General features: G+C 35.2%; 6 protein-coding genes across 7 annotated transcripts; 3 read left to right on the forward strand and 3 right to left on the reverse strand.

Moving 5' to 3' along the window:
• Positions 1-59: 59 nt before the first annotated feature.
• LOC108217782 (putative pentatricopeptide repeat-containing protein At3g11460, mitochondrial) lies at positions 60-2,127 on the reverse strand. The gene has a single exon (XM_017390668.2). The coding sequence runs from the start codon at positions 2,023-2,025 to the stop codon at positions 100-102; it is 1,926 nt and encodes a 641-aa protein (XP_017246157.1). The 5' UTR covers positions 2,026-2,127; the 3' UTR covers positions 60-99.
• Positions 2,128-3,565: 1,438 nt separating this feature from the next.
• Positions 3,566-4,340, forward strand: LOC108218220 (uncharacterized). Its single transcript, XM_017391132.2, has 2 exons — positions 3,566-3,903; positions 3,994-4,340. Exons 1-2 carry the CDS (start codon positions 3,796-3,798, stop codon positions 4,138-4,140), a joined length of 255 nt encoding a protein of 84 aa, XP_017246621.1. The 5' UTR covers positions 3,566-3,795; the 3' UTR covers positions 4,141-4,340.
• A 1,668-nt stretch (positions 4,341-6,008) lies between these two features.
• Positions 6,009-10,856, forward strand: LOC108219072 (heterogeneous nuclear ribonucleoprotein Q). Of its 2 annotated transcripts, none has more exons than XM_017392326.2 (9): positions 6,009-6,250; positions 7,192-7,696; positions 7,807-7,923; positions 8,009-8,149; positions 8,241-8,414; positions 8,960-9,167; positions 9,251-9,426; positions 9,862-9,944; positions 10,520-10,856. In XM_017392326.2, exons 2-9 carry the CDS (start codon positions 7,226-7,228, stop codon positions 10,713-10,715), a joined length of 1,566 nt encoding a protein of 521 aa, XP_017247815.1. In that variant the 5' UTR covers positions 6,009-6,250; positions 7,192-7,225; the 3' UTR covers positions 10,716-10,856. The 2 variants fall into 2 exon arrangements, with proteins under 2 accessions (XP_017247815.1, XP_063947491.1); XM_064091421.1 differs by having other exon boundaries at positions 6,110-6,250; positions 6,854-7,696.
• Positions 10,857-11,306: 450 nt separating this feature from the next.
• Positions 11,307-12,852, reverse strand: LOC108216837 (uncharacterized protein At3g28850). The gene has a single exon (XM_017389682.2). It carries the CDS (start codon positions 12,755-12,757, stop codon positions 11,588-11,590), a length of 1,170 nt encoding a protein of 389 aa, XP_017245171.1. The 5' UTR covers positions 12,758-12,852; the 3' UTR covers positions 11,307-11,587.
• A 3,419-nt stretch (positions 12,853-16,271) lies between these two features.
• On the forward strand, positions 16,272-17,153 carry LOC108217453 (uncharacterized). Its single transcript, XM_017390285.2, has one exon. It carries the CDS (start codon positions 16,272-16,274, stop codon positions 17,151-17,153), a length of 882 nt encoding a protein of 293 aa, XP_017245774.2.
• Positions 17,154-18,429: 1,276 nt separating this feature from the next.
• On the reverse strand, positions 18,430-21,145 carry LOC108217454 (alpha carbonic anhydrase 1, chloroplastic). Its single transcript, XM_064092551.1, has 6 exons — positions 20,805-21,145; positions 20,489-20,691; positions 20,287-20,393; positions 20,053-20,155; positions 19,724-19,906; positions 18,430-18,944 (listed from the first exon to the last, which is right to left on the reverse strand). The coding sequence occupies exons 1-6, from the start codon at positions 20,878-20,880 to the stop codon at positions 18,807-18,809; spliced, it is 810 nt and encodes a 269-aa protein (XP_063948621.1). The 5' UTR covers positions 20,881-21,145; the 3' UTR covers positions 18,430-18,806.
• Between the last annotated feature and the right edge of the window lie 890 nt (positions 21,146-22,035).

A 22,035-nucleotide genomic window follows, 5' to 3' on the forward strand; every position in this document is an offset into this window, starting at 1 on the left:
CATTGCTCAACTTGAATTCTAAAAAAAAAAACCAAAAAAAATAAAATTATAGTGGTTGTTTCACTTGTAGAAAGTTACTGTAATATTTTTGACAATTTATTACCAATAGTCATTGCACGAACAGACTCCATTCTGGAAATGGTGGAAACGAGTTGCATCTCTAATTACAAATTGACGATCAACAATTTTGCTGACTAACTTTATAAAAATATGACAATCGGTGCATACTCTTAGGTTCTTTGTCACAAGTATCCGACTCCCCAGAGCAGTGTTCATTAGTGCAAATGCAATAGCCAGCCTTTCACTGTGGACTCTTGCACAACTAACAAGTTCAGAATTACCTCCATCATCGTCAATCTTCCTACGTTCACTGGTTTCCTTTGCTAAATCTTCCAATCTATTCAACATTGCATATATTTCCTCTGTTTGCGGATGGCTTCTATCCCCAGCCATAAAGAGATGATTCCTCCCACCGTACTCAACAGAACTAAAACCAGGGTCCTTTCTAAGCTTTCGTTCTCTCATCATCACCCGCACTTTCAGTATCCCTTCCGTGTATTTTGTCTCGGAGTATAAATTTGATAACAAGACGTAGTAACCAATATTTGTTGGTTCCAATTCAATGACTCGTTCAAAAGCCAACTCTGCAAGCTCCACGTTTCGGTGGATCTTGCAAGCACCCAAGAGTGCACCCCATACAGCCCCGTCAGGCTTGCCTGACATAGATTCGATGAGCTCTTGAGCTTCCTTAAGCCGGCCTGCCCGGCCTAGAAGATCAACAACGCAAGAATAATGCTCTGAACCAGGTTGCAGCCTATATTTCTTCTCCATTGAATCAAAATATTCCAATCCCCTTTTAGTTAGCCCTGCATGACTACATGCAGACAAAACGCTAACAAAAACGGTTTTATCAGGACGAATGCCTGCATCAATCATCTGGTCGAAAAGCTTCACAGCATCATCTCCATGTCCGTGTATTCCATAGCCACCTATAATTGCTGTCCATGACACTAAATTCTTCTCTGGCATGTCATCGAAAATAGCCTGAGCTTTAACCAGGTTACCACATCTAGCATACATATTAACCAGAGCATTCTGAAGGAACTGGTTGGATCCAAATCCTCTACGCTTGATTTTCTGTTCTACCTCCATACCAACCTCTGACGCACCAAGATTAGCACAAGACGACAGAACGGCAACAAGAGTCACCGGGTCCGGAGATACGCCCTTCAATTCCATCTCGCGATAAAGGTCAAGAACAAGATTGGCATGACCATTTTGCGCATACCCAGAAATCATAGCATTCCAAGATATCAAACCCTTTTCAGGCATCTCATCAAAGAACTTCCTACCACTCCAAACCGAACCACACCGAACATACATCGTAAGCAAACAATTCCCCACCGACATATCACCATCCAAACCACACTTAACATTCAAACAATGCAATGACATCCCAAACCCCAAATGCAATGGAACAGTACAACCAGGAACCAAACCCAACATTGTAACCGAATTAACCGCCACACCCAACAACCTCATTCGACGAAACAACAAAACAGCATCACAAAACTCTGAATTATGAGTATAACCAGCAATCAAAGCATTGTAACAAACAGTGAGCCTCCTAGCATACGTACTTTCATCAAACAGCTTACGTGCATTTTCGACTAAAAAACATTTACAGTACATTGACATCAGAGCCGTTTGAACAAAAGGCTCTGAGTGGCACCCGGTTCGAATAACATGGGCATGAAGCTGTTGACCAGGGACAGGGAGACACAATGCGGCGCAAGATTTGAGAGCAAAAGGGAAAGTGAAGGCGTTTGGAGATGCGCCTGAGCTGAGTAGCTGAGGGTAGAGATAGAGAGCTTTTTGATAATGGCCTTGTTTGGCTAGCTCTCTCAGTTGTGTGTTCCATGAGCTGCAGCTGCTGGTATTACTAGTGCTACATATGTACCTTGTGTTAAACCTCAAAATTGTTGTGCTGCTGTAACATAAACTGTTGGCTGATCTGCTGATCATTTCATTTGATTTTTCCTCTGGTTTGTAACTTTGTATCTAATCAGGATTCAGTGCAGTAGCCAACCTAATTCTGGTTCGAATGTTTTGAAGTACAGCATAGAATTTATTAGTCACATATTTTTATTTAATAATAAATATTTTAAACATAATAATCTGATTAGCGAGACTAAAAGTTTAATAATGTCCGAAAAATCAAACAACTTATATTTGAAAAAAATAGAAGAAGTGTTAGATTAATAAAATGCTACTATAAAAGTTTGATTTCAAATTCAATCTTCAACTTATCGCCTTATCGGTGGTTGTCAAAAAGTTATTATGACAGCTTAACTTAAAAAACAGACTTGACTGAATTATAATATATTTCAGTAGATACTTAACAACTAACCCATCCTACTCTGATAATTATTCGTTCACTGATTTAATCAGATTGAGATTACCTCTATAAAATATATAAATCAAAACGGATTAGAAAAAACAAAAATGAACTAATTTTTATAGTATTAGTGCATCTAAAGACACGTGGAACCCTTTCTGCATTTTTGACTTTCTACCTGCTTAAAAATTGCACACTTGCATTGCAGTTTTATTTAGCAAGCATATACGATCACATCTTTCCTGTTGATAACGAGCCACGGGTAAAGTCCCGGAAGGTGTGGATCACATGTTGCCTATGTTTCAGGGCACCCATGAGTGCAATTTTAGACACAGAAGCTGATGAACCGGAGAGACCTCTAAATCAGTCATTCAAATTTAGTTTCCTTCCACAATTGCCCAAAACTTTAGGCTCAGCAATCATCCAGGTATATTCACCATCTTCTGTAGATTTTCGTGTACATATGTACCTTTTGTTAAACCTCAAAATTGTTATGCTGCTGGAACATAAACTGTTGGCTGATCTGCTGACCATTTCATTTGATATTTCCTCTGGTTTGTATCTTGAGTATCTGCTAAGGATTCAGTGGAGTAGCTAACTTAGTTCTGGTTCGAATGTTTTGAAGTATAGTAATAAAATTATAAATTATATTAGTTATATATTTTTATTTAATAATAAAAATTTCAAAAATAATAATTTTAATGATGAGATTAAAAATTTAATAATGTTCATGAAAAAATCCAACAACTTATATTTGGAAAAATTGAAGAAGTATTAGATTAACAAAATGCTATAAAAATTTAATTTCAACTTCGATCTTCAACTTATGGATGGTTGTCAGAAAGTTATTTTGACATCTTGCCTTAAAAAACGGACTTTGCTGAATTATATTATATATCAGTAGATACTTGACAATTAACACATCCTACACGTTGATAATTATTTGTTCACAGATTTTATCATATTGAGCTTACCTCTGTTAAATATATAAATGAAACCGGATTTTAAAAAAAAAACGAAAATGAACTTATTTTATGTATTAGTGCATCTAAAGACATGTGGAACCCTTTCTGAAATTTTTAACTTTTTACATGCTTAAAAAATTGCACACTTGCATTACAGCAAGAATATACGCTCACAACTTCCCTGTTGATAACGAGCCACGGGTAAAGTCCCGGAAGCTGTAGATCACATGTAGCCTATGTTTCAGGGCACCCGTGAGTGCAATTTTAGACACAGAAGCTGGTGAACCGGAGAGACCTCTAAATCAGTCATTTAAATTTAGTTTTCTTCCACAATTACCCAAAACTTTAGGCTCAGCAATCATCCAGATATATTCACCATCTTCTGTAGATTTTCGTGTACATTTTTCTGAATAGGCTTCCTAGAAACAAAAAATGGAGTCCTCCGATGATTCATTTCCCGCTGCTGATGTAGAGAAAGAGTTGAACCCGGGTAATAACACGTCCGTAGAGGTTGATTCTGTCTCATCTCAAATTGCGGAGGTAGGCAATTTTTATGCTGATGCACAGAAACAAAAAGTATTGATTGTATGGGAAAATGTGAAAATATATGTGATATTATTGTATGTGCAGGGAAAAGGTGTAGCGAAGAAGGGGGAGAAAGGAAAGAATGATCCGGTGCAAACGTTTAAAACAACCATGATTGTCTCGGGAGTCCTCATCGTGCTGGCTGGTGTAGCATTGGCCATATCCAAGAAACTAAGAGAGAATAAAGCTTAGGTAGTAAGATACTTGAATGAGAAATCTACCTGGATACAACTTGATGCCATCTTGATCATCATCACAACTATTTGTTTAGTTGGTTTGTCATCGGTTATACATGTAAAAGCTCATTTTTTTTCTTTTTCTTTTTATGTTTTCCAATGTAGTATGACAGTTGATTCGAGTTTTAATCTTTTCTTCGTCTTCTTTAAGGATTATTTCTTACGAGTTATTGATGGAATTTGCATAACTTCGGGATTTTGTGATATTATATTGACAGTATATAACGGTGATCGGTGAAAAACGATGATTCATATATATTTCAAAAAATTTATATGATTAAGGTTGTTATAATTTTTGATGATCCGGAAGATATATGTACGTAAGTTTTACAGATATAGGATCGATATCAGACTAAAATCCTTTAGGGGTCGTTTGGCTCAAGGAGTGGTATGAGGTTGGAACGAAGAATCGGGTTAAGATGGTACGGGGATGAGGTATCATTCTTGATATCATGTGTTTGGTTGAGTGATGGAATGAATAATATATTGAATTTAAATATTTTTAAATTATTTTTTTTATTGATGAAAAATAATTTTATAATTTTATTTTATCCAATTTTGAGTTATTGATTTACTTTTGTGTCAAGCATTTGATGTAATTGTATATAAAATAAAAATATTTTTGATTCCTCATACCCATGTTTTATACACACCTTCCCCTTAAGGTATCAAAAACCCATAACTTGGGGTTTGAGGTATGGGTTTGAACGAATAAATTTTCCAACCAAACATGAGTTATGGGTCTGGAATGAACCAAACCCATACCTGATACCTGAAAAAGCTGAACCAAACAACCCCTTACTCAGCTATAGATTCCGAATTTGTAGGGGAAAAAAAAATGTTATCATGAGCTGAGGTATGTCCCGTGGCTATGCAAAGATCTTCAACTTAACAGAGTATCCTTCCTTTTAAGTTATAAGACTGTGTCCGATGTGCTCTTTAACTAATTTCAAATTTCAAATTTAAAGAGCTAAAAGTTTTTTTAAAATTTAAGAGTTTATTTTCTTGAATTTTTATTAAACCCTTGTAATATTTACTTTTCAAACAAATAGTAACCTTTTTCTTATTAACTTCTACATACGGGATCCTTAAATTCAAACATTTTGAATAACAAAGGAATATTATGTGTGTAAAATATAAAACTAAGGTCATAAAAATACTATTCATAGGGCGAAAATACGAAAACACATCACTCACAATAGTCAAACAAAATAATATTATTGAGAATTTTTCTTCTATAATTTAAATTTAGATTATTATTATTGATTTATAAAATTTTTATTTTATAATTCCAGGATTAAATATATATTTAATAAGGTGTAGCTTTTTGCTCAATACTAGAGTCGACAATGTTATAACTAATTTAGTCGCGATAACATTTTTTGTCCAGTGGATTCGATTTGAGAGAAATTTTAAACCTCTACCCAAATTGTCATTTAGCTCTGATTGAGAGTGATGTTTCAGAGTAATGTTAAAAATTGACATCTCGACGAAAAAATGCTAATATTTAATTAAATTGTTGTTTGATATGTTTTTTGATATGTTTTTTTGATATTTATATATTTTGAGTTATAATATAAAAAATAATATCTTATATGAAATTTGATAATAAAATATGTGACGGTTTTATGTAAAAACTAAAAAACAACATTTTAAAAATATACGAGGATATATGTTTTTCTTAAAAATATATTTTCGGCCAAAAACTGATAGTATGATAAAAAAAATTCAGCTTTACGAAACAATTATTAGCCCTTTTTTCAGAAAAAATACCGTTAGTCCGCAACACCAATAAGAAACGGGTCCAAACAACCGCGTGGGGAGAGTAGCGAAGGCAGGGGTAAAATGGTAAGCGTGCATAGCAGGACAGCAGTGTTATAGTGTATGTATCTTTTTACCCAAAAAAATAGGCGTGCATATATATCCAACGGTGTTAAAAGAGTTGAACCCGATAAACGCTAGCTCGCGGCAGAGTCTGTGTAATTAAATCTAGGGTTTCTTTCGCACTCAATAAAAAAGAGGGACAAAAAGCACCCCCTTCTTCACCATTCAGATTACTCCTCTCGGTAAGCCTCTTTCCTCTTGTTCAATTCCTCCGCAACAACTAATTAGATCTGTAACTCAATTGTGTTCTTCAATTTGTGCTTTTCCGTTCAATTGATTATTAATTATTAAAGATGTTGAAATTTATTGGCGCCTCCACAATTTTTAATTCTTTGTTTCCGGTAGTCCTGGCTCAGAACTCACAATTGATTATTCGTACTTCGGTATATCTGACATATTTTACGGAATTGATATCGAAAATCTTGATAATTAACATTTGATGCCTCTAAGTTGGAACAAGAGTATGCTCATTGCATCTAGCTTTGCGTAATTAGTTATTAGATTGAGGCGCATTTTAAATTGTTAATTGGTTACGAGTCAGAAGATGCACTGAGTTCTTGTGATGGAATGTAGTTTTGTTATATATTTCCAGGAATTGAGTAGCGTAGTTATAGTTATGATAATTTATGTTAATTACGGATCTTTTCACTTGACATGAATTGCTGAATTTATGTTACTTGTGTAAAATTCACTTGTATTACCATTTCTCATTGTTGTTATTTGTTCTTGTTGTTTCTTGGTCCTTCTTTCCTCTTTTGTTGTAAATGCATTATTCCTGATGATAGTTAGCCTTAAAATTTGGCCATTATTTTTTGGGCGTCATTCGGTATCTAATTTCAGGAAGATCGTAGCTTCTCTTTTAACCTGTTGAGCATTATCATCCTCTTGAGGATCATTCACATTCTCTCTTGATTGTCTCGATAATTATTTGTGCCATGCTTTTAATCATCCTTTATTGATAATTAATAATCACGTTGAAACTCCTTGAAGCCATATCTAATGGCACAAATTCAATCAAAATTCTCACTCTTGAACTCCTTTTGGCCTTTCGTTTTGTTTCGGCCTGCCCATTTTTGTATCTTTCTCTCTTCAAATGCTTGTGGCTTCTGTGCTTCTACCACAGTTGCTGTGAAAGCATATATTTCCAGATATACAAGATGCCTAGGACAAGGTCAAATGCTTCAACAGTTAAATCAAGTGAACCTGGAAAACCTGCAGCGGCAGAAAAGCCTGTTCAGCTTATAGAGCCGGTAGTGTCTGATGGGGATAATGATGAGACAGTTGAAGAAGAAGTTGAGTATGAAGAGGTAGAAGTGGAAGAAGAAGAGGAGGAGGAGGAGGAGGAGGAAGAGGTCGAAGAAGAGGAAGAAGAAGAGGAAGAGGAGGAGGAAGAAGTTGAGGAGGAAGAAAAGGATGCGAGTGTCTCTAACAAAGCTGGTTCACGCAAAGGCCAAGATAGTGATGATGAGATGATAAATGCTGAAGCAGCAGAGGATGAGGAGAAAAAGCATGCCGAGTTACTTGCCCTTCCTCCTCATGGTTCAGAAGTATACCTAGGTGGTATCCCTCATGATGCTTCTGAAGACGAATTGAAGGGGTTCTGTGGATCCATAGGGGAAGTCACAGAGGTAATCTTAGATACTGTATAGATGATTGATAAGCAATGTATCTTAAAAGGCTCTGTCTTATTTACTATGTGGCTCACATTTTGTTTGTTCACTTGTTATGCGGAAAACAGGTCCGTATTATGAAAGGAAAAGACTCGAGTGAAAATAAGGGTTATGCTTTTGTTACCTTTAGAAGTAAGGATTTGGCTACCAAGGCCATTAAAGACCTCAATAATACTGAATTTAAGGTATTCTTATCATTATTCCTTCCATGATATTTGCTGCTCTGTATGCACTTGAAAGTGACTCATATTGAGCTTTATTAATATACAGGGTAGGAAGGTAAAGTGTTCAACATCTCAAGCGAAGCATAAGTTATTTGTAGGTAATATTCCTAAAAGTTGGGGAGAGGAAGATATAAAGAAAATTGTGACCAAGGTAGGGCCAGGGGTCAACGGTGTGGAACTGCTAAAGGTTTGTGATAATTTTCCACTTCCATATCTTTATCTAGGGGATTATCATCAGAATCTATCTTAACATTGTATGTGTTTTCCTCGAATGTCAGGACCCCCAAAATTCCAGTCGAAATCGTGGTTTTGTATTCATTGAGTACTATAATCATGCCTGTGCGGAGTATTCTAGGCAAAAGATGTCGAACCCAAAATTTAAGCTCGATGACAATGCTCCAACTGTGAGTTGGGCTGACCCGAAAAATGCAGAATCATCTGCTTCTTCACAGGTGTAGTTTTGCTATGTTATAACCCATTACAAGATTTCTCTTTACCTCACTTCAGTGTTCCATATATTGATTTTGCACAGTAAATGCTTAGAAATATGAACATGTGTCATGTCTGCTTCTGAGTTGTTATTAAATCTTAAAACGCCTCTAATAGTATATTTTGGTTGCTTTCTTAGTAACATAGTGTGGATAAAGACTACGTGTTAAATCTTCTTTTCAAAAGCACTTGTTCATCTCACCGAATTCTATTATAAATTGTCAATCAACCATCATATTGCTGTTACCCTGTTAGTATAAAGTGAACAAACTTATACATGTGTTAATAATGATTAACTTGTGTAGAATTATGTCAATTTGCTGGCTAGGAAGTCGTTGCAGTCATAATTTATCAAAATTAAGCTGCCATGTTTGGATTGTAGCGGCTTAATGTTCTATGATATGGAATTGAGCACTAGAGTCTGGTGTTATGGTTTTTAATACCTTAAAAAGGCCACCCTGTTAGCTTTTGAATGTATGGTTAAAATTTGTTCTGGATGCTACTGCAGGTCAAAGCAGTGTACGTGAAGAACTTACCCAAAAACATCACCCAGGATCAGTTAAAAGATGTTTTTGAGCACCATGGAAAGATTACAAAAGTAGTTCTACCTCCTGCAAAGGCAGGACAAGAAAAGAGCAGATTTGGCTTTGTTCACTTTGCGGACAGGTCAAGTGCCCTAAAGGCTTTAAAGAACACCGAGAAGTATGAGATAGAAGGTATGTCAGTGTTCTTGTTTCTTGTATTGGGTTGTTACTTGATAAAGAATTAGCCATGATGATTTCGAAATTCATTTTGCTAGGCCAAGTGTTGGAGTGCTCACTTGCCAAGCCTCAAGCAGATCAAAGGTCATCTGGATTTTCAAGTTCTTCAAAAGCAGCGTTGCTTCCTAGTTACCAGCCTCCAGTTGGTTATGGATTGGTTGGGGGTGCCTATGGTGCTCTCAGTGCTGGATATGGCGGTGCAGGCTTTGGGCAGGTGGAAACAGATTTCTTCTCTTGACATTCTGTATCTTCTTAAATTTTTATTTTATTTTTAACTTTTGAGGTTGCTTGATGTTGAATTCATTGATTGATTTTGTTTAGTGCCTATTCGAGTATTCACTGTACTATATAATTAAAGTCACAAAAATACTTGCTATTAGATGTCCATAATTTAACAGTTGTAATTATAATCTTTCACGAGTTCATGTGTTTGTGAGTGGGCCTCTTGGTTACGAAGTATCTATTAATAAGTGGAGCAGAGAGGTAATACCTTTAAACTTGACGCGGGGTGCATGATCAAGTGGGAATACTAGAAGCAATGACTTTTGACACTAAATTACTGCTTTCAGTCAATTCATTTTTGTTTCTATTGTTGCAAAGTTACTTACAAGATTGGATCCGGTGCTAATGTAATCTTGAATTTTTGTAGCCACTGGTATATGGAAGGGGACCCGCACCTGGCATGGCAATGATGCCTATGCTTCTCCCAGATGGAAGAATTGGATATGTTTTGTAAGTGTTCCACTTCCACACTCTTCTCACTTTTTAAACATAATATTGATCTATCTTAGTTTTGTGACTTCTGAACATCATATCTTACCATCAACCATCTCTTAGAATTGCCGGACACTTGGTTATCAATATGTTTAGGTAGCAGTGTCTAGAGTTGATACTGATGGGTACAACTACAGTTAGCTTTTTATATGCCAGTTTGTGAGTCTGGAAGCCTTATTACCCAAGGTGGATTTCAGTTATAACTTGCAAGTGATTTTCACTCAATCTAATCTGCCCCATCTTATACCTCGAAGTTTGACCTGTAAGTAAACAAGGAAAAACACTTGCAACTATTAAAATGGACGCATGCACTGCCAGGCTTAAATTCATAGAGATTGGATTGCTAAACCTTTACCTGAAAACTGTTTAACTAATATAAGTAGAGAAGCATATCTTGCAAAGTAGATTGTACAAAGCGGATGCATTAATTAATCTTGCATTTCTTTAGTATTTTTGTTCGTTTACTTATTTGCTACCTCTTTATGCCTTAAATTTAGCAAAACAAAATAAATCAAGTTATTTTCCTTATACAGGCAGCAGCCAGGAGCACAGCCCTACAGTAGTCCACCACCTCCCCAACAACAAAGAGGTGGTAGGAGTGGAGGAAGGAGTGGTGGAAGTTCAAGTGGTGGAAGGAGTGGAGGAAGAGGTGGGGGTGGAAGCTCTAGTGGTGGAAGGCGTGACAGTGGCGGCTACAGTGGTGGTCGTAACCGTTATAATCCATACTAACAATCTTTATATCCTCTGAGGATTACCTGACAACAAATGTTTATCAAATTATGCATGTTCTGATATTTTAAATTTCAGTTTAATGCTTGGCATATTTTCGGATTCTCAAGTGTTGCAATCAAAGTCCTGTTAAAACTTTTAGCTTTGGCATTTGATTTAGCTGGTGAGTTTAGAGCTCACTCTTGTTATCCGTTAAACAACTAATTTTATATACCTTTGCAGTACCGAAATTAAGTTTCATTCAAATCTCAGCTCTAGAAAGTGGCTTTGAGATTCCAGAACTGCAATGAACAAAGTGTGTTTATCATTGAGAATGGATGTCTGGGGTCAGCGGCTAATCCAGAAATCATTTTAGAGGGGGCGTTTTTTGAATAAAAAATTTCATATGAGCAGCGTGTTTGTTTATAATTGAGAATGGATGTCTGCGGTCAGCGGCTAATCCAGAAATCATTTTAGAGGGGGCGTTTTTTGAATAAAAAAATTCATGGCTACAAAATATGGACTCAAACTGTAGGTGTGTCTCAAGCAGTGAGCTGAAATAAAAGCCAAAAAGCACTGCAATAGCATTCGACTTGTAACTGTCAAAGATGATCAAAGCAACAAATGAATCTATCACTATCAGCAAATATTCACTTCCAAACTTAAAAAACAGCTCAGACAATTTACACCTGTTTATTCAGCTCAAACAACAAATCAGAACAGCAAATAAACGAATCAAAGTGACATCCAAAGCACTCACACAGGGATCTATCAATCTCACTTTCAATTAATTATCCTCAGTTTCACGAGAAGAGAACTATTGACTAGTATAAGCAGGAACAAAATCAACAATGTGACAACCAGTTGAAAAATCAGGAAACTGATCTTCTAGATCAACAACATATGGGGCACTGAATCAAGCCATTCTCATTGCACTCGTCGCACTTCAGGGTCTTCCTCCCATCTTCATCGAAAAGCTTACAACTCCCATTGCACTTGACACACATCACAAACCTCACACCGCTGCACCCTTGGCAACCAACTCCTGCCCTTGGTATCCTATCAAGCAGTAATCCGAGTTTCCCCTCCTCATCCAACTTCAATATCTCATCAGCTCCACCAACCAGTCTTCCTTTAACAAACACAACCGGAACTTTCACTTGCTTTGTCCCCATTAGTCCTCTCAGTTCCTCCCTAAACCCAGAGTCCATTGACACATCACGTTCAAACATCTGAACATGATGCGACTCAATGATAGACCTAACAATGTTGCAATCCTCAAATGTCTTCCTAATTCCTCTCAGCGTGGTCGTGTAAATGACCACTGCATTCTCACCACCAGGCGGGCAGATTTTATCAAACACTTGAAGAATGCTCTCCGCGTCTTCCAAATTTCGGGCCTTCCAGGATGTGGCAGATTCAGTCACCATCTTCTTAACCTTCTCCTCTCCATCTTTAGTAGTATCCACTTTTTCTGGATCAAACAGTGGACTCAAACTCCTCCTCCTAAACGAAACCCCCCCAAGATCCAATTTAGTCATATCACATTTCACCGGAAGCCTGATATTTGGTGAATTCTTCCTCGAATTCTCCAACACATTGCTCTGCTTCAAAACCCTTTTAGGACTACAATCCCACCGTGCAACGCCATTAACTTGCCCCTTATTCTCCTTCCCAACAGACCTCTTCCCCGTCTTCGGTGAACCAAGTTGATTCAAAAACTTCAAAGGACTCTTCACATCCAAATCAGCAAACCCGCGAAGAAAAGCCCTGGGTCTAGGACTACTCTTCTTGGGTTGAATCACAACAGGCGCCCCTTCTTCAAGCCCTTCCATCAACTCCCAAGCATTAATAATCTCCGGCTCTTGTCGCGACAAAGACTTCCTAGGCTGAACCACATTCACACATTGTTGAGGCTGCGGATCTTTATCCAGATTGAGAGCACCATAAGTCGATGAAGTCAGAGAAACAACATGGTTGGGATAATCTTGTTGGGCATTTTCAAAGTGAATAATATCTCGTTTGAGATCTTTCTTAAACAGTTTTGAAGATGCACAACCCATTGGAACTACTCCAGTTTCAAATTTGTGTTTGGTTCTTCAAATGGTAATAAGAAAGTGAAGTGGAGTTACTTACTGTTACAAAGAAGTGGAGGTTTATTTTCTTACAGATAATACTAACCGTTACATTGTCTTTGGTGAGGGTCCCAACGGTCGGAAAATTCAAATGGGGTTTAAGAGTACGAATTTTCGTACTTATTTTATATGCAAACACATGTTTACTTTTTCTTTTTCTGTTTTATTATCATTATATTCAGCATTTCTAATCGTTGGTTGTCTCTGTCTTTTTATCTTGTTCTGCAACTTCCTGTATTTCAGTTTATGTTGCATTCGAAATATTTTTATTTAAAAATTTATCTACGAATTTATTAGAAAATAAATTTTTTTAATAGGCAAATAAATTAATATTGTTTATAAAAATTTATAGTAAAATTATTGGATGCACAGGGCTAATTCTTCCTATCTAGTTTTGGAAGCTAGTCCCATACAATTTTTTTAAAATGTATTCTTTTAAAATGTCAAAAAATTTAAAAGTATGTTAATTTTTGAAAATAAGCGAAGACATAGAATTGGATTAATATCTTTAAATTTTGTTTTAATGATATGTTATGAATAATATTTATTGTTTGTTTTGAACACTTTTCATCGTTAACGTATAACTTACAAAATCATAAATAATCATAAATATTACATTTATGGAGATTAAGAATATGTAAGATGAGTTATTATAAAATTAGAGTTTCAGAAAACTTAAAATATTCAAAAAATATAAATATTTTATTATTAAAAATTAGGGCATGTAGCCCATAGAATATCATATAAATAGCAAAGTTTCATTAACATCAAAATAATAGAGAGAGTAAACAATATTACAATAAGAGATAGAGTAAACAATGACAAGCGAACAGATTGAGAATCCAATGTTTCAATCTATCTAGTTATGAACTTAATATAAATTATATTTATTATATCATATTATAAAACACAAACAAAATAAAAAGAGTTACTCCATCTGTCCCATTTAATTCTATACGTTTCTTTTTAAGTGTTCGACACGCATTTCAATACTCTTATAATATATAGTTCCGTAACTTATTTTTGAGATTTTCTTTTTCTGTATAAAAGTATAATATCCAAACTTTAATTCAGAAAAAAAATAATTTAAAAATAGATTGCATAACTACACTTTGCAGGAGTATTAAAGTCCGTGCCGCGTCCCCGTCCCCAATGTATACTACTCAGGGGGACGGAGGAGTATCATTTTCTTAGTTTAATAATTTATAATTTTTAGAATATTATTGTGATATTTCCATTTCAATTTTAATATTTAATACAGTTGAATTGTTATTCATAAAGTTAATAACACAAAATCTTAAGTATATTTTAGTTCATATTTAATTTTCAAAATCTATATAGCATTTGAATAAAAAACATTGACTAGCGCAAAAATAAATCTCATATTTATTAAATTGTTAATATTTCAAATACTAATTTGAAATAAAAATAAGCATAATTTTATTAATATGAACGTCATAGCTCACAGTTATTTTTTTTATCTCACACCAAATTTAAATTACAAAGTCAATGTAGTCTACGAGAGACTATTCAATTTAATAAATTCACAACAGATTATGCACTTTTCGTATGATTAAGACTTTTGATGATTACGAGCTTATTCAATTTTAATAAGTTCGAAAATGTCTACTTATGTAATATGATAGAATTCGGCTTCAAATTAGATATAAGTTAGAACTAATTTAAAATTAGAAGTTAGTTTGAGTTAATTTTTAAGTGATTTTTATTATTATATTTTTAATAGCCTATAAATTGTTAATAAAATATCTGATTTTTATCACGTAAGTCGATGTTGCTGTTCCACACGGACAGAACTTTTACTACACTACTATCCCGAGTCATCATTTAAATTCTCCTTTGCCATTTGTTTGACAAAGGTTTTGTATGTAATTACGAAAATGTTTTATTATTTGTAAATATTTTATATTTATTTTAATATATAATTTTTGAATGAAAGATATCATAATTTAGCATGACAAACATGATAATTAACTAGAAATGCATGAAATAACCTTTTTTATGTTATCTTCACATAAATAAAAAATAATTAATATTTATATACTTATGTAGGTGGATACTCTTATGGAATAGGTAGATAATAAGGTGGACAAATTTAAAATCTTTTGGGATTTTAACATTCCGGATTTCCCATATCTTATATGAGAGCGTGTTTTGTCCTCTAATCTTATAATGCTAAATTATTTCATTCTAGAAATTTCTCATGCACCTTTAATTTGCGTCTAGAATTTTAAACGGTCAAAAGCCCGGCTTAATTTTATGTTTAAAATCTTATGGACTCCCTGGACCCTGGTCACCGTAAAAGCCCAACTGTCTCTGCGTATCCAACATGCCCATTACTCAATGAGAATATACCCACGGTCAAATGTCAATGGCCTGATTTGTTAAAGCGTTTATGAATTACAACTGTTGTAAATTTTGTCGACATTGGTATCAAATTCAGACAGAACAAGAAGAAAGCGTTTCGACAAGAAAGAGTTGTTAAAAAAATTTCTGGGACAAAGACCATGTAATTTCATCTTTCAGCTTGTTTACGCTTACTAGTCTTTGGATTAAAATCACTAATGTTAGGTAATGACCTTAAAGCTCACAAAATTTATATTTTATTACACTCGAAGACATAGTCAGATATTAAAAATTTATTCAACAACTAATCCAGCAAGGCCTTTGCTTGTGATAAGTCTCTAGACGTCGACAACTTCACGGTACTTTCCTTCCATCCTTTGTAAATAAATATTAGGACAAAAATCCTTAAAAAAAATACTTAATAAAATATTAGGATAAAAATGGTATGTTTATAAACCTTTTCATCTTTTTTTTTTAATTAAATGTGTATTTTGTTTTAGTCCATGCATTACAGAAAAGGAGATTAATGGATAGTTGAGATCAATTTTACATGGAAATACAGGAATCATATATGATAAGAAGAAGGAAAAGAAAAATAAAAATTCTTCACTGGTGTTTCTAAAATGTTGATCACTACTCACTAGAAGTGCAATAGTACACCACATCGATGCGGATATATATATCAAACATTAAACATACGGCATATAAAATTATAAAAACAAAACACATTAACGTTACATCCAGACTTATAAAACATTTAAATCCTAGTTCGTAGAATTTATCATAACATGCCCAAATCACCATGTTATTAAAATATATACTGGAGAAAGGATTTTACCTATAAAATTTCAGTATATTACCTTACCTACCTATATATATATCATATTTAAATGTAAAATAGATGTTTCGCTAAAAGTTGAAAAAATTGTACAGTTTTCTGAATGAAGGATTCATCTTGCATGAAAATGATTAAAATAAGTTGTCACAGTTTATAGTCGCATGACTTTAAATTCCAAAAATTCAACCTCACCATCCTTCATTTCTATCATCACATCTTTCTCACACTTCTTTCTCTGCCATGCCGCCACCGGTTGATCTCGACGCTTTAGATACCTCCTGCACCACCGCTAGCGACCGCAAAATCGCCTGCGAACAAGTCGCTGATGCCGACGGCAACTCCCACTCACCGTCCCGATCCTCCGACGCCGCGGAAGAATTCAACGACGTTCCTCCCGATTTTCCCGCTGAATCGTTCTGGCTCTCACAAGACGCCGAGTTCGACTGGTTCGACCGCAACGCGTTCCTCGAGCGCAAAGAGTCAACTCGAGGCAACATATGTAGCGCTACTAATCAGTCTAACAACACGACGTCGCAGCGATTCGCGAAACAATTGAATTCGAAAGCTGCTATACTTGGAATGCCTAACACGCAGAAGAGCAATCATGTTGATAATAAGCGGAGGCAGAGTAAAGCGCCGATTATGAGATTGTTCCCGTCGAAAAGATCGGAGTCGATTAAGTCGACGGCGGGGATTGCGGAGCCTTCGTCGCCGAAAGTTTCGTGTATCGGAAGAGTGAGATCGAAGAAGAGCCGGAGCCGGAGGAGGAAAGTTACGGTGAAGGCGGTGGTGGAGAGGACGAGATCGGCGGATGAAGTGAAGAAGAAGAAAGGTTTTTACTCCGGTTTAATGTCGTTGTTCCGGTCGGACCGGAAGTGTACGAATAAAGGTTCGGTGAGGATCAGTGAACCGGTGGTTAAATCGGTTTCTAGAAAGAAGAAGTGTGAGGATCCGATTCAAGAGAGTTGTGAATCGGCTTGTGAACCGGTCGGTTTGGGAGGGATGACCCGGTTTGTGTCCGGTCGTCGGTCCGAGTCGTGGATTGTTGGGGAAGAATCTGACGCGGCGAGAAATGATTCGCTGGAAGCGTTCCGTAAGAGTGGGTCCACTAGGCGGCTATAACAGCGTGGGAGTTGGAAAAAACGTTTAGTTTCGGAGGGGTGTGTGTTTGGTAAGCTGACGTGGCGTGTTGAATAACGCTGTCCCTCTCTTTGGAAAAGGTAAAGGTGAAGTTGGTAGATTCTGTTAATTTGCGCCCGAGCTAAATTTTTGTTATTCGTAGATATCTGATTCATTTTCTAGCAGCTTGTATATTTTTACCATTTGTTTCTCCCCTCCTTTGTATTGCCTTGATCTTTTACTTTGTGTCTTGTTTTTTCGAGAAATTTGCTGGTTCGTCTCCGGACGCTTGCGACATGATGGACCTATTCTAGATGTCGAGGTGAATGGAATGATCCACGGTCAGCACGTACCCTTCTCCGGGTTAAAAAATATCGAAATAAATCATATTTCACATTTTCTAAATTCTTATATAGTAATATTAAGAAAATTTTATAAAAATATTCATATTTTAAAAATATCATTTTAAGTAAGATATGGTTAGAATTGTATATATGTGATTGCAATGCTAGTTGAAAATTATAGTTTTTCGAGTTACTTAGATATTATCGAAAAATGCCATATTACTAATTAATTCCGACGACGTACAAATTTTAAAACATAGATATTTAATAATTAGTACATTGATATTGAATCTTATTATTTAGTCACCGTTCATATTTTAGATTTTTATTTTTATTTTTATTTTTATTTAAATATTAAATATAATTATGAGATAATCAAGAAGAAACACAAAAATATACCTAAATATTATTATAATATTTTATTCATTATATATAATAATATACAATAAAAAGAGTAAATTCTATTAATTCTTTATAACTTATATTTAATAACATAGTAGAGAAGGGTGGACCGTATTTTCATCCCGGATATACGGATATTCTCTTGTTAAGAAGAATGAAGGAGTTAGTTTTGAAAGACAGATAATCTTACTTTTTTATCCAATTTAATTAAATAAAATTATCTTTTTTGTGTATTACCCTAAACTGTTTTGTTTAAGCGTCGTGAATCAGCTGGTAATGATAGAAACAAGTATTAGGTTGCTATCAATTAAAGTTGCAAGCAGTCAATTATTGGAGACTAGTCACTAGAGTCGCTTTAATCTGCCTGCCATAATTGACTACAAAATTATTCTACTCTACAATTTCATGTTTCACCATATTCATCTTTTTTTTATTATCTTTTCTCGTCTCAGAGGATCGTCACATGCACAATTGTTGAATATTGTAAACATTTCCTCTCACAACAAACACACCACCATTCCCAACCTCCCCGTTTTGCCCTCTTTAATTATTTCCATCTCCTTTTTGTCATATTAAAATGATGTGTTCGTACACACAAATACATAATAATGCCTAATAAAATTTAAGCCCTTAAAAAAATGGAAAGAGACGAGCTTGAAAACAAGATAAATATTTTACAATAATTGGAAGTGCTAAAGTGGTTGCATAGTTTACTATGATAGTGGTGACTTGTTTACTGGCCTCTACGTCGAAGTTTCGCATCTTGATCCTGTCATACTCTTCAGCCTTGTAGCTATGACAACTAACTTATAGTACCAGGAGTCCTAATATCCTATAATTTGATGCTAATTAGTTCTTAATGTTCTTTTGTTAACTAACAACTAAAATCAGAACTTAGTAATCGATCCATCTAGCTCTTCATCCTCTGATCATAATTAAGCACGACCTGTCGGCCGTTATCTGGTTGCACAGGTCTTGAGTTGCTTTTAAATGCCGGTAACATTGGAGCCTTCAACAACTCTAGTTGTTGTTTAGATATAGTCCTTACCTACAATATTACAGCAAGAATCTAGTTTAGGAGCATGCTGTGTTAAAACCGGCCGTTTCTAATTTGAAACTAGAAAATGTTTGTTTATGTAATAAGAAACTTACTTAAAAGTAATAAATAATTTAAATTTAGAAGTTAGTTTGAAATAATTTTTCACTAACTTAATACAATACCTTTACAATTTTTATTGATACAAGTGACTCAGAGCAAGCCCAAGAGTTGTTTTATATAATATCCTAAATTATAATTTGAGGTATTTGGTAAAAAAATTTGATCCAACAATGTTTTAGTGATGTATATCACTAGGGCAACATTATAGGGAGACAAAAAACATTATGATTTTGTCGTTCTTGAAAATATATATTTTATCGTTTATAAAATCTTATTTTTTAGGCACCTCTTTTCCTCTCTACTTTGTATTGTTCTTTAATGATTAAAAGAGTTAAAGTTCCCTAAATACGTCTTAAATCATTAAGACATAATTTTTTATATCATATTTAAGACTTGAACTAAGATATTGTTGGACTTGCTCTCATAAATCATAAATTACCCATAAATTAGTTTTATTTTCATTGATATATTTTTAATAACTCACAGATCATTAATAAATCAAAATTATCCAAACAAATATTTTAAACCTCCAACTTACTGCATTAAGTCATGTTAAGTTATAAGTCGTCATTTTAATCTCAACGAGAGGGGCTCTAGATCAGCTTACATATAGTTATAAGTTAATCAAGATGATCCTGAGGAGACTGTAGTAGTATTAGTATGAATACCTTTTCAAAGACGTGCCAAATAACGTTTTCGGTACATGGAGGCGTGGTGAAAGAGCCCTGGTATCTGAAATACCTGCGAGTACATTTTCTCAGCGGGTTCGGGTCCAACTTCCCAAGATCAATACGAGCATGTTCGTCGCCTCCACATTTTTCTCTACCTAGCTCTTCTAATTTTCTGTGTATCTGCATGTGTAGCCATACTAACTCGTTTAAGCCCTCGTATAAAATTTGATCATCGGTTTTTGAGTTTCAGTTTATTTGATTCTTCTACTTCTAGTAAGGATGTTCTAGTCGTGTGTAACAAGCGTCTTCTGCTAAATTTAGATTACCTTGGTGAGAACTATATCGCCATTGCCAATTTGGTAAAGAATGGCACCCATAAAAATGCTCCCGTCATCAGCCTTGTGAAGCAATTGAAGCTCCGCGTCATATCTGAAATGAAACTGTAAACTATGATGATCGGAAGCAATCAAGTTAAAAGCCGTTCTTTAGACTACACAAATTAAGAAGGATGCATAATCCTACAACGAAGGTTGTTAATCAAATGAATAGGAGAAATATACGCTTTCCCATTTATATTGTGCTCAGATGGAGTGCGCCAATGAATTTGTTGGAGACGATAATCCTTGCCATCTACGCCTATAACACCGGCATTTTCTTCAAAATGTATCTGCAGACAAATTTATTAGCAGTTGTTGCAAACTAATGAGATGATGCATGAATGGATGCGAAATTTATTTTATTTTTAACAAAAAAAAATCTTACCCCGACATTGAAGCCATTGTTAACCAAGGTAGCCGTGGCGGGTATATACTTTCTGTTCAAGGTCATGTTGGTGCCCTGAGCTGCCTTGCTATGCAGAATGTTAATTGGAGACTGTGCTTTACCATCTGAGCATGTCTTAAACTTGGGGTCGAGGCTTCCCCACTTATCAGGCCCTTTAGCGCCCGAATAACTGAATTCAATAACTGCTCCAGCAAATTAAGCAGCCAATCAAAACAGAATTTATAGATTAGTATCGCACATGGAATATGAACGATCAGAGAATGGATAATGCAAGAAGAGTGAGCAAGAATCGTACTATTATCTGCACCAGGAGCGGCTTGTGTGGTGACAATGAAAGCTGAAATTGCAATTGCGAGAAGGGAGAGTTCCATGAATTCAGAAACGAAGAAACAAATCAAAGGTGAGATAATGTTAGTTTGTGTTAATATGATGGAAAGTTAAGCTGATGGGTAGAAATATGTGGCCATTAGTCTGATAATTTAAAAACGAGAAATTGATAAACTGATCTTCCTGCTAATTTTGGATATGGAAAAGAGAGAATCAAGCAGCAGTGTCAATCCTCGAAACTTTAGGAGCACCTTTGCTTATTATGTGTGTGCTGCAGTGTGCCCTTTTTATTTGCTATATTTCCCCTTAGACATGTCCCTTAATTTTGAGGGACGTGGTTGTGACTGTACACAGTTATGAAGAGTAACCATTATGCATGCAGCATGCAAGCTAGAAGAGATACAAATTTAAATTGAGACTCTTAAATTATACGATCCGATATTATATTTGGGTATAAAATATAACAATGAAAAACAGTCGAGCTTTAAAAGAAATTATCAGAGTTAATATTACGTGAAAAGCTTAGTAGGTCTTCTTCACATTCATTAATTCGTGCATGGCTGCCGGTTTTTACTGTTCGCCCACATTCATCGCATATTAAATCTACGAGGTGATCACTACCAAAACCATCAACTTTATCTGTAGTTCATAACCAAAATTTAAATTCAAGGTACTTAAAATAATTCTAAAGTCATGAGTACTTTTGAGTCCTAATCTGAAATCGAGCTAAGCAAGCATATTATAATCTGAATAAAATTATTAGTCAGACGATCGACAAATTACTCATTTCAGAACAGATGACAGAGTCACAGAATGCACGGGTCATGAACTCATGGATAGGAAAATAGTGTTTGAATTCTATAATGGCAGCTAAGTCCAGACACCATGTAAACAGAATATAGAGGATTGTCGACTAGTGCCGCCGTATAGGAGCCTTAAGAGTTTGCAGTCAACAAACAACGATATGTGGCCTGCGGCTAGCTGTGGCTTAAAACACTAGTGCTCGATCAGAAAGGGATTTATAGTAGGGTTCATTCACTATTTAGGCTGGATAGATTAAGATTATGAAATGGTCAATCCATTATCCAATCATATTTGCTTGGAGAATATCAAATTTCATTTGACTTAATATTAAAACATATACATGATTATACTCATCTTGTATTGCGACTTACCTATAAGGCTGCATAAGCCTGTAT

The sequence above is a fragment of the Daucus carota genome, chromosome 4 (genome assembly GCF_001625215.2).
Source record: "Daucus carota subsp. sativus chromosome 4, DH1 v3.0, whole genome shotgun sequence".
In the NCBI taxonomy this organism is placed as follows: Eukaryota; Viridiplantae; Streptophyta; class Magnoliopsida; order Apiales; family Apiaceae; genus Daucus; species Daucus carota.

Bases quoted from the DNA above. Each gene is read 5' to 3' on its own strand.
- LOC108217782 (XM_017390668.2), bottom strand. From the start codon at position 2,025: ATGATCAGCAGATCAGCCAACAGTTTATGTTACAGCAGCACAACAATT.
- LOC108218220 (XM_017391132.2), top strand. From the start codon at position 3,796: ATGGAGTCCTCCGATGATTCATTTCCCGCTGCTGATGTAGAGAAAGAG. The intron at 3,904-3,993 runs GTAGGCAATTTT...TTGTATGTGCAG, and splicing joins TCTCATCTCAAATTGCGGAG to GGAAAAGGTGTAGCGAAGAA.
- LOC108219072 (XM_017392326.2), top strand. From the start codon at position 7,226: ATGCCTAGGACAAGGTCAAATGCTTCAACAGTTAAATCAAGTGAACCT. The intron at 9,427-9,861 runs GTGGAAACAGAT...GAATTTTTGTAG, and splicing joins GCGGTGCAGGCTTTGGGCAG to CCACTGGTATATGGAAGGGG. The intron at 9,945-10,519 runs GTAAGTGTTCCA...TTCCTTATACAG, and splicing joins GGAAGAATTGGATATGTTTT to GCAGCAGCCAGGAGCACAGC.
- LOC108216837 (XM_017389682.2), bottom strand. From the start codon at position 12,757: ATGGGTTGTGCATCTTCAAAACTGTTTAAGAAAGATCTCAAACGAGAT.
- LOC108217453 (XM_017390285.2), top strand. From the start codon at position 16,272: ATGCCGCCACCGGTTGATCTCGACGCTTTAGATACCTCCTGCACCACC.
- LOC108217454 (XM_064092551.1), bottom strand. From the start codon at position 20,880: ATGGAACTCTCCCTTCTCGCAATTGCAATTTCAGCTTTCATTGTCACC. The intron at 20,692-20,804 runs GTACGATTCTTG...TTGCTGGAGCAG, and splicing joins CGCTCCTGGTGCAGATAATA to TTATTGAATTCAGTTATTCG. The intron at 20,394-20,488 runs GTAAGATTTTTT...ATTTGTCTGCAG, and splicing joins ACAATGGCTTCAATGTCGGG to ATACATTTTGAAGAAAATGC.